General features: G+C 44.0%; 1 protein-coding gene across 1 annotated transcript; it reads right to left on the reverse strand.

The window, feature by feature from the left end:
* Positions 1-282: 282 nt before the first annotated feature.
* LOC144591624 (cytochrome P450 2K1-like) lies at positions 283-11,074 on the reverse strand (the record flags this gene model as incomplete). Its single annotated transcript, XM_078395682.1, has 8 exons — positions 283-499; positions 1,579-1,739; positions 3,676-3,863; positions 6,560-6,701; positions 8,239-8,412; positions 9,191-9,351; positions 9,951-10,100; positions 10,912-11,074. Coding segments are annotated over 8 exons (1,356 nt in total), but the record flags the coding sequence as incomplete, so codon positions are not given.
* Between the last annotated feature and the right edge of the window lie 360 nt (positions 11,075-11,434).

Genomic DNA, 11,434 nt, shown 5'->3' on the forward strand with positions numbered 1-11,434 from the left:
ACAGGTTACAAACTAAATCTTTCATGTTCCTGCAAGTTTATTGAACCACAATTTTGAAAATTCTAACTGCGATAACAGAGAAAATGTCGGTTTCAGATATATATAGACACTAAAAGTCAATATATCTGACAATTCAGTAGCAATTTTACTTCACTTGTTCTTCTGCTTTTAGCTAAATGCCCAATATATATTAAATCACCCAAGTGTACTGAATAGATTCTGTATGCGTAGTGGATCGAAGTATTATCGATAAATAACAGTAAGTGTTCACTCTTAATTTGCTTATTGATAACCTGCCAATCTAACTACAGTTGGGTATCGTTCACGGTGTTTCAAGCACTTTTCGCTATCAATAAATATACTGTTTTCTTTTATTGCGATTTCCTTCTCAAGAGTCATCCGTGTGTTCTCCATGTTTTCCAGCGACATTTGGGCATCCCTGAGCTTCTGCTTCAGGAGTGCGATGGACTCCGAGATTTCCCCAACTTCGCAAATCAAGCTGTGGAAATAGAGCCATAGAGTCATAAGACCTAGGTCGTAAAACCTGCAGAGCATGGAAGCAGGCCCTTTGACCCATCTCATCCATGCTGATCATGTTTATTTTAGTTTATTGTCACATGTACAGTGAAAAACTAGTTTAGTTTAGGTCAGTTGGGTTTAGTTCAGTTCAATAGACAATAGACAATAGACAATAGGTACAGGAGGAGGCCATTCGGCCCTTCGGGTCATTGACAGTTAGTTAAGACATGCACATTATTACAAGTGATGGTAACAGCTGTCAAAAACTCTGACATTCTGTTTCAAAGCCATTTCAAAATCATTTTAAAACAAACCGATTAAAAGCATGTAAAGAAATGAACAAACAAAATTATATCCTCTTAATTAAAATTAGCTGAAGCAATATAAACAAATATATTTGAACTCTGTAAACATGTCCCGTGCCAGGTTTAACCTGAAACAAGTAGTTCAGGAAGATTCACAACTTAAATGGTGTAATGTAATCCAAAGGAACTACAGATGCTGGCTTGTACCAGAGATAGACATTATGTGCTGGACTAACTCAGCAGGTGAGGCAGCATCTCTGGAGAAAATGGACAGGTTACATTTTGGGTCAGGTCCCTTCTTCAGACTTTAAATGCTTTAAATCTTCTTTAAATGGTGGCTGTTTGACATTGAAAACTACTGGAAATATTGAACTTGCTGTAAGGTACACAACTGCCATTGCTAGGACAACGGGCCTTCATGGCCAATTTACGACTCTAACATTTATTTTAAAAAATTGGACTTAAAGGGTACAATTTGGTGCCTAAAATGTGGCAACTCTTGTGTACTGACTCAATGTGGTCTACCATCTAGCACGTTGGTACTTAGTATGATTGTGCCTAATATATAGGAGGATTGTCACTGACCTATATGCAAAACAAATATCACTGTACTTAGGTGTACATGACAAAAAAGTACCATTGGACTATTGGGGAACGTTGTCGGTTGCATGGGTAATTGCTAATGTTTCTCAGCAAAGTTTTGACCGACGCATGTAGAGAAATGATGATGTTGCAACAAGTGGGTTGATCAAACTATTCCACTGAGTCGCTACCTGCAGAGAAAGGCATGAAGGCATCCCTCTTCACAAACTTCCCCTCAGCATCCAGGAAGTGAGAAGGGTTGAAGTCATTTGGTGTTTCCCATTGAGTTTTATCATGGAGGACAGAGGAGAGCAGGGGGATCACTTGCATTCCCTTCAAAACAAAAGAGAAAGTGAACGCCAGAGCCACAACTTTAAAGCATGTTCCTATTTCTAGTTCATAAATTCATAAGTTCTAGATTAGGCCATTTGGCCCATTAAGTCTACTCCGTCATTCAATCATGGCTGATCCATCGTTCCCTCCCAATCCAATTCTCCTACTATCGCCCCATAACCCCTGGCACCCTTATGCGATTGCGGGATTAAGAGGCATTCCATGGACACTTGAGAAACAATGCCTTGTAGGGGCCATCACTGTGAGTAACGAAGAGATTGCCCACTTGCACAGATCCCACCCGGTAGAAAATATCTTTTGAATTTTATGTTCACAAGCCAAAGGAGCAGATTTAGGCCCTTCAGCCCATCGAGACTGCTTCGCCATTCGATCTTGGCTGATGTTTAGGCTACCAATGGACGTATGCCGTTTGGCCAACTTAGTTCATTCACAGAGGTAAACCCCAAGGTTTTTATACCATTGCGTTGTTTTGCGGGGTCAATAATTTTAAGGCATTTCCTGGCTAATACGTATTCAAAAGATAGTTATCGAAGGATTATTATTTGAAGTTTAGAGAGATACGGCATGGAAACAGGTCCTTCTGTCCACGCCGACCATTCATCACCCATTCACACTAGTTCTATTTTATCCCACTTTCTCATCTACTCCCTACACACTCGGGCCAATTAGGCTACAAACCCGCACATCTTTGGGATGTGGGAGGAATTTGGAGCACCCAGAAGTAACCCATGAGGTCACCAGGAGAACGTGCAAACTCCACACAGTCAGTACCCGAAGTCAGAATCGAACCAGGGCCTCTGGTGCTGTGAGGTAGCGGCTCTATCAGCTGCACCACTGTGTCATTCTGGACATTACATTGCTGCTAGTGGAGTTGCTGTTAGTAGATTGACTGTCCTGTGACTCTACTTAAAAAAATACATCCTTGGTTGTAAGGAGCTTTGGGAAGTCCTGAAAGAGAAGTGCAAGGTGCTATACAAATACAAATCTTTACAGCGCTGAGCTGGGTCCTAGAAATGAGCAATATCAGCCCTAAACTTAGATTTAACAAGTCTAAATTTGTACTAATCAAATGAGAGAGAGAGAGAGACACCCACACACACACAAGGAACTGGAAATGCTGGTTTACAAAAAAATAGATGTAAAATGCTGGAGTACCCAGGTAGGAAGATACCAGACGATTCCCAGACCTTTGGGTGTTAGGTGGTCAGAGCTAAATGAGTTGGGACCCTTCTTCAGACTGCATTAATCATCTAGTCCAATTCCCAAAAAGTAAAGAAATATTCCAAATCTACCTTAACTACGTTCATGCGCTCTCGTCACTGACTGTAGTCGTTTACCTCTTATCCACTTGCCTTTCTTGATTAAAAGCTTAAGTTTCTCGAAGCTCAAGATCTCACTTCAGTGCCCTGGATCGGTAGTTGAATATCTTTACGAGAGACTTTAGAGATACAGCGCGGAAACAGGCTCTTCGGCTCACCGAGTCCACGCCAACCAGCAATCACCCTGTACGCCAACACTATCCTACGCACTTGGGACAATATACAATTTGTATTGAAGCCAAGTAGCCCGTAAACCTGTACATGTGGGAGGAAACTGGAGCACCCAGAGGAAACCCACGCGGTCTGGAAGAACGTCCAAACTCTGTGCAGCCAGCACCCGTAGTCAGGGTGGAACCCGGTTCTCTGGTGCTATAAGGCAGCAGCTCTACCATTGTGCCACTGAGCTGCCCAAAGATGCTCCTTCCTGGATGCTCAGAATCTCCAGAGAATTCACCCAAGCTGTTTGTCATGGCTGCTGTAGCCTCCATTGCTGTACGCGATCCTACGCTGATTATAGTTTGTGGCTATACTTTGATATGAACATTCAGTTTTTCAACTTGAAATCTGCATTTAAGATCATTCTTTGAAGGCTTTACCTTTGGAATGAAAAACTCCCTGAAGTGAGTATCCTTGGTGGTTGCATGTGGAATGTTCATTGGGAGGATGTTGGCAAATCGCTGGACCTCATGTATAACGGCGTCAGTGTACGGCATTCCCTTCCGATCTACCATTCGGGGCGCTTTCTCTATCCCAATAACTGTATTAATTTCCTCTTGCACATTTCCTAAAGGAAATAACACTTCAGTTTCCACTGCAATCAAGAAACAAATAACTGCAAATGTTGGAAATATGAAATAAAAACAGAAAAATGATAGAAAATTCACAGCAGGTTAGGCAGCGTCTGTGGAGGCAGGATGGGTGTGTATGGGGAGAGGTTTCAGCCTCACTGCTCTCTTGGACTGTTCCAGGAAATACACACACCAGCCTCCCTTCGCAACCATCGACTTCATCCATACATCACGCTGCTTCGGAAAAGCAGCCTATATATTCAAGGACCAAAACAAAGTGCTGGAGGAACTCAGCACGTCAAGCAGCATCTGTGGAAGGAATGGACAGATGATGATTCAGGTCAGGACTCTTCTTCAGATTTAACAGACGAGTCTGAAGAAGGTCCTGCCCTGAAAGGGTGCCTGTCCACAGATGTAGAAACAAACAATTGCAGATGCTGGTTTACAAAAGAAAACACAAAGTGCTGGAGGAACTCAGCAGGTCAGGCAGTAACTCTGCAGAACGTGGACAGGTGTGTCTTGGGTCAGGACCCTTCTACAGCTGAAGCTGTCTGACCAGTTTAGTTTAATTTAGAGATACAGGGTGGAAACAGGCCCTTCGGCCCACTGAGTCCGTGCTGACCATTGATCACCCGTTCACACAAGTTCTATTATCAACAGTTCTCTGGCCACTGGCACTGTTCCAACCAGTTTCAAGCACGCGGTGGTCCAGCCCCTACTGAAAAAACCTAACCTAGACCCCACCTTGCCTAGCAACTACAGACCCATTTCCAAACTGCCATTCCTGTCAAAAGTCCTTGAAAAGGCAATTCTAAACCAATTAGTGCCCTACCTGCACCAAAACACCATCCTGGAAAGTTTCCAGTCAGGTTTCAGAGCCCACCACAGCACAGAGTCTGCCTTGTTGAAGGTACACAACGACCTGCTTCTCGCCATCGACACCGGCAACTGTGCAATCCTGCTCCTTCTCGACCTCAGCGCAGCGTTCGATACAGTGGACCACACCATCCTTATTGACCGTCTCCGGTACGCGGTTGGCATTGATGGCACTGCCCTGAGCTGGTTCGCTTCGTACCTCAAAGATAGGAGTTTCGCCATCAACATGGGCAGTTATTCCTCTGCTCCAGCTAGCCTCTCCTGCGGAGTTCCACAAGGCTCCATCCTAGGCCCCATTCTCTTCTCTCTATACATGCTCCCCCTTGGCCAAATCATTCAAAGGCACGGCATTTCTTTCCACTGCTATGCCGATGACACTCAGCTTTACCTCCCCCTGAAACCCAACAACCAGTCAAATTTAAACAGCCTCTTACACTGCCTTGAGGACATAAAATGTTGGATGGCACAGAACTTCCTCCAATTAAATGAGAGCAAGTCTGAGGTCATCCTATTCGGCCCCCCCGACTCCATCAAATCGATAACAGGCAGTCTTGGAAGTCTATCCTGCCTAGTCAAACCGCATGTCAAAAACCTCGGCATGATATTTGACTCTGCATTAAAATTTGATAAGCAAGTCAACGCTGTGGTAAAAGCCAGCTTCTTCCAACTTCGAACCATAGCTAAAATCAAACCTTTCCTCCAATTCGACGACACAGAAAAAATCATTCACGCTTTCATTTCCTCCCGCCTGGACTACTGCAACTCCCTACACACTGGGATCAGCCAATCTTCCCTGTCCTGCCTGCAACTGGTCCAAAACGCCGCAGCGAGACTCCTGACGGGTACCCGTAAAAGGGACCACATCACCCCGATTCTGGCCTCTCTCCACTGGCTCCCTGTACGGTACAGAATCAACTTCAAGCTCCTCCTATTCACGTATAAAGCCCTAAATGGACACTCCCCCCCCTACATCAAAAATCTTCTAACCCCCCTCTCTAACTCCAGGTCCCTCAGGTCGGCCGACTTGGGGCTACTCACTATCCCGCGGTCTAGGCTTAAGCTCAGGGGTGACCGTGCTTTTACGGTTGCAGCTCCTAGACTGTGGAACAGCATCCCTCTCCCCATCAGAACTGCCCCTTCCATCGACTCCTTTAAGTCCAGGCTCAAAACCTATTTCTACTCCCTAGCGTTTGAGGCTCATTGAGGAGGCGCTGTGAACTGTTTGCGTGCTACTGTATGTTTCATTTTTTTTCCTTAGTACCTAATCAGATGTACAGCACTTTGGTCAACATGGGTTGTTTTTAAATGTGCTATACAAATAAAATTGACTTGACTTGACTTGACTATGTTATCACTCCGTACACTAGTTCTATCCTACACACTAGGGACAATTTAAAGGAGCCGATTAACCTACAAACCTGCATGTCTTTGGAATGTGGGAGGACACCTGAGCACCCGGAGAGATCCCACGTGGTTCCAGGGAGAACATACAAACTCCGTACAGACAGCGTCCGTAGTCAGGGTCTCTGGCGCTGTGAGGCAGAAACTCTACTACCGTGCCACTCTGCCACCTTTGCTACAACATTTTGTGCTTTGTAGCTACTTGACATTTATTAGTTAATTTTAATTGATTTGTTAAAATCCCAAAATGGTCTCAACACACATTGATCAGATGAGTAAATAAGTTGCCATAAAGCCCCTATCCTTAATGTAAGTCATCGTCTCTCTGCTGTGAATTGCTTTACACCATTGAAATGCAGTGCATGAATTTTGCCAATGTAATATGTTATTCAGATGGATTTAAACACACTCTTACTCTGAATTTCTGGGTACTTCATCATCAGAAGGATAGCCCAGCGCAGTGTGGAGGAGGAGGTATCAGTTCCAGCAGCAAATAGGTTGGTTACTGAAGTTACCAAGTTATTGTCATGGAAATAGGAATCCAAATTATTTGATTCCTTTAAAATTAAAAGAATAGAATATGAAATTAGTTTCATTTGGAACCAGTGGTATCAGGCTGGTGTTTACGAAAATACGAATTAGGGCGACACAGTGTCACAAGCGATGGAGCTCACAGCCTCACGGTATTAGGGACCTCAGTTCAATCCTGACCTCGGGTTCTGTCAGTGTGGAGTTTGCACGTTCTTCCTGTGGGTTTTCTCCTGGTGCTCCGGTTTCCTCCCATATTCTGAAGACGTGCGGGTCTGTAGGTCAATTGGGTTCTGTAAATTGTTCCTAGTGTGTAGGATGAAACTAGTATAAGGGTGATCGTAGGTCAGCGCGGACTCGGTGGGAAGCTGTGACATTGTGCTTCGTGTGCAGGTGAATTGTAAATTCAGGGGGGAGTTGATCGGAATGTGGGGAGATTAGGAAATGGGATTAGTGTAAGAATAGTGTAAAGGGGCGGTTAATTGTTGCTGTTGACTCAATGGGTTGAAGAGCCTGTTTCCATGACTCTCTATGACTACCACTGAGTAAAACCCATTCAATTAATCTGTGACAGTCACCAATGGTACTAGTAGGATGGTTTAAATATGTCCTCATAAACAATCATACCTGACATAAACCTGCATGAATATATACTTCAGATAGACAATTTGATGGAGTAACTCAACGGGTCCGGCAGCATCTCTGGAGAAAATGGATAGGTGACATTTTGGGTCGGGACCTTTCTTCAGACATATTATTGAATATATACCTTCTTCAATTAATACTGATAATTTAACAAAATTATGGGCATTTGATGCATAGAGTTGGAAGCGTAATATAATTCAAAGAAGGGTGAAAGCCCATTCAACCCATCATGCCTCTGCATGTAGGAAGCAGGGTGAATGGGGGAAGTGGGACATGATGGAGAAAATGGGCGGCACAGTGGCGCCACAGTAGAGTTCTGCCTCCTAGCGCCAGAGACACAGGATCGATCCATCGAATCCACGCTGACCAGCGATTACCCATACACTAGTTCTATCCTACAGACTAGGGGCAAGTTACAACAGCCAATTAACCAACAAACCTGCACATTTTTGGAATGTGGGAGGAAACTGAAGCACCCAGAGGAAACCCACTTGGTCACAGGGAGAACGTACAAACTCCGTACAGACAGCACCCGGGGTCACAATCGTACCCGGGTCACTGTGTCACCTACTTAGCAGGTAAGGCGGTGTCTGTGGGTGGAGAAACTGTTTAACATTTCAGGTCAAAGATATTTCATCAGAACTGGTGAAGGGCTTGGACCTGATACGTTAACTCTGTTTCCCCTCCCACAGATGCTGGCTGACCTACTAAGTACTTCCAGCATTTTCTAATTTAATTACTGAGGATGCTATGTCATAAGTTCATGTTCATGAGTTGTAGGAGCAGAATTAAGCCATTCTGCCCAACAAGTCTTCTTCGCTGTTCAATCACGGCTGATTATCTTTCCTTCTCAACCCCATTTTCCTGTCTTCTCCCATAACCCGTTACTCCCTAAAAATCTTTAGTAAAGTAATTCAGTACCTCTTCTCGTTTTACCAAGAAAGCATCGATCAAGCTCCCAACATCATTCTCATTCAGAGTTTTCTGATGCTCTTCGTAGAAATTCAGGATGAGCTGAACCATTTGTGTTCGATTTTGAAAGATTTTCTTGTGCGTGCCCGGTAGAAAGCCAAGGAAAGGAAACGCGTTGTACATCTGAGGAATATAGAACATATTCAGTGCACCATTTGGTTCACCAGTGTATCCCTTAGGGAAAGAAAGATATCCTTATGAAGAAGGGTCTGAAGAAGGGTCTCGACCCGAAACGTCACCCATTCCTTCTCTCCCGAGATGCTGCCTGACCTGCTGAGTTACTCCAGCATTTAGTGAATAAATCGATTTGTACCAGCATCTGCAGTTATTTTCTTATCCTTATCTATTAAGGTGTCTATCTTTGATTAATCTGCCTTGCATTCACAGTTGGTATGTCATCATGAGTCAAGAGTGTTTTATTGTTGTAGATCACAAAATGGAACAATGACATTCTTACTTTCATTGGCCTGACTTCAATACTCTCACCACCTCACCCGGGGGCACATTTATTGGGGGGGGTGGGGGGGCTTCCAGAAGGGATTTCAAGTGCGCTCTCGTAATTTTACCCGAATTAAAGGAGGTGCTGGACCACCAGTTGCCAGAAAATCTGTGAAGGACCTGTATTACAATTAACAACAGTCAAATGGGCCTTAGTTGCCAGTTGGTGCTTGGACTGTAAGGTGGTGCCAAAATGGCACCTCTTGCATGTAGACTCAGTGGGCTGTTCTGTACATTCTGCACTAACCGGGGGATTGTGCTCATGTATGGTTATAGTCTTGCTGAGCTGCGCAATAAAAGCATTTTACTCGTGATAATAAAGAAACAATTGAAGCATTGAATACACATATACCATGTCAGGTAATTAAAAGCTCAGAGTTCTGTTCTAACTCTGAATGTTTACCTGGACTCTGGAAGATCCAAGCAGATTAAAATTTTCACGAATCAGTTTTGTTATGGTGAGGAATACTTCGTCCCTGTAGTCAAATCGTTCTCCAAACACTATAGAGCAGATAATGTTGGCCATGGCTGAGGTAACAGGCACGGAGGTATCAAAGGGTTGGTCTGCCAATAAATGTACATGAATGTACAATTTAATGCTGGACCATAAACAGAATTATAAGACGTTGGGGCGACACAGTGGCGCAGCGGTAGAGTTGCTGCCACACAGTGCCAGAGACCTGGGTCCGATCCTGACTATGGGTCCTGTCAGTGTGGAGTTTGCACGTTCTCCATGTGACCTCATGTGTTTTTTCTCCGGGTGCTCCGATTTCCTCCCACATTCCAAAGACATGGGGGTTTGTTGGTTCATTGGCTTCTGCTATTTGTCCTTAGTGTGTCGGATACAACTATTGTGCAGGTGATCATTGGTTGGCATGGACTCAGTGGGCTGCAGGGCCTGTTTCCACACTGTATCTCTAAACAAAACTAAACCAAACTAAATTCAACCTAAATGAATGAGAAGTGGGATAACAGAGAACTAGTGTATGGGTGATCGTTGGTCAGTGCAGACTCAGTAGGCCGAAGGGCCTGTTTCCACAAGGTCAGGATCGAACCCAGTTCACAGGCACTGTGAGCCAGCAGTTCTACCAGCTATGCCACTGTGTTACATTTTGTTCGACAAGGTACCACAGTGAGCAAAATAATGAAATTAAGTTTCCAACCTTGGTGAGATTCCATCTCTTGCACCAGATATTTGGCCTCTTCAGTAATCTTATCTTCGATCGTTTTCTTGCCCATTCCAAAATTGCGTAGTGTCGTTAAAGTAAATCTTCGCATTTGCTTCCACGACTCTCCATGTCCAAAGGAAATTCCTAAAAATACACATGCGAAATTACATGTAACCACATGTAAAATGAACCAAATCACTTCCTTTGTTTCATTTGAGGGGAGATTAAGTCTTGTCCAGTCCGAACTACACTCTTCAATGGTTTTTATAGTTTCCATTTGGTTATCCTGCTGCAGTAATTTACTAAATACTTTGGCATCGAAATTCATCTGCTCTGAAATTGATTTTGCATAGCTCTGCACTGATTTTCATTAGTGACAGGAGCAGAATTAGGCCATTCAACCCATCGAGTCTACTCTACCATTCAATCTCGGCTGATCCATCTTTCTCTCTCAACCCCATTCTCCTGCCTTCTCCCCAAATCCTTTGACGCCCTTACTAATCAAGAACCTGTCAATCTCCGCTTTTGAAAAATAACCAATGACTTGGCCTCCACAGCCATCTGTGACAATGAAATCCACGGATTTGCCACCCACTGGCTAAAAAAATTCCCCCTTTCTATACTTTTTGCATACTTTGAGTACGGTATGCAAAACGAAGAATTTCACTGTCACATGTGATAATAATAAAAGGAGTTACTTTGTAACTTTCTCAGCGCCGTAGGTGGCCGCTATTTGTAAACATTGGGTATGCAAGCAAAGAATTTCACTGTGCCTTGTCACATGTGACAATAAAGTATTCCATTCTATTCCATTTCATAATAAAGTATTAAGCCATCGATCAATTATCGATCAATCCTATGACTTATGAATTTTTGACCATGAACAGCTTCAAATTTTGCAATAGAGTTAAACAACATCAAGGCTTTGTCAGAAAGCATGGGAGATGCCCATTACCATAACCGTTCGCCTGCATTTCCAACACGGGAATCTTTGCTCTCTCTGCAAACTCATCCGCCTGATCCACCAGAGCCTCCTTCACTGCTTTGTATCCCGTCAGGACCACCACTTTTTCCAGTCCCAGCTGAATGGTGAAGACAGGTCCATACTGCTCAGCCAACTGAAAGGGAATGAGGGGCATCCCATCAATGCAATTTTTCTAATAATCTAAATAAACTTTATTCAGGTTAAAAAATATGTACAAAACCGTTCCCTCTGCAACTCCCTGGTCAATTTGTTCCTTCCCAGCCAACCCACCCCTTCCCCAGGTACTTTCCCCTGCAACTGTAGGAGAAGCAACACCTCCCCCTTTACCTCCCCCATTGACTCCATCCAAGAACTCTGACAGTCTTTTCAGGCGAGGCAGAGGTTCACTTGCACCTCCTCCAACCTCATCTACTGTATCCGCTGTTTCAGGTGTCTACTCCTGTACATCGGCGAGGCCAAGCGCAGGCTCGTTTCGCTGAAAACCTCCGCTCAG

This window comes from Rhinoraja longicauda, unplaced genomic scaffold, assembly GCF_053455715.1.
Source record: "Rhinoraja longicauda isolate Sanriku21f unplaced genomic scaffold, sRhiLon1.1 Scf001270, whole genome shotgun sequence".
NCBI classification, from domain to species: domain Eukaryota; kingdom Metazoa; phylum Chordata; class Chondrichthyes; order Rajiformes; family Arhynchobatidae; genus Rhinoraja; species Rhinoraja longicauda.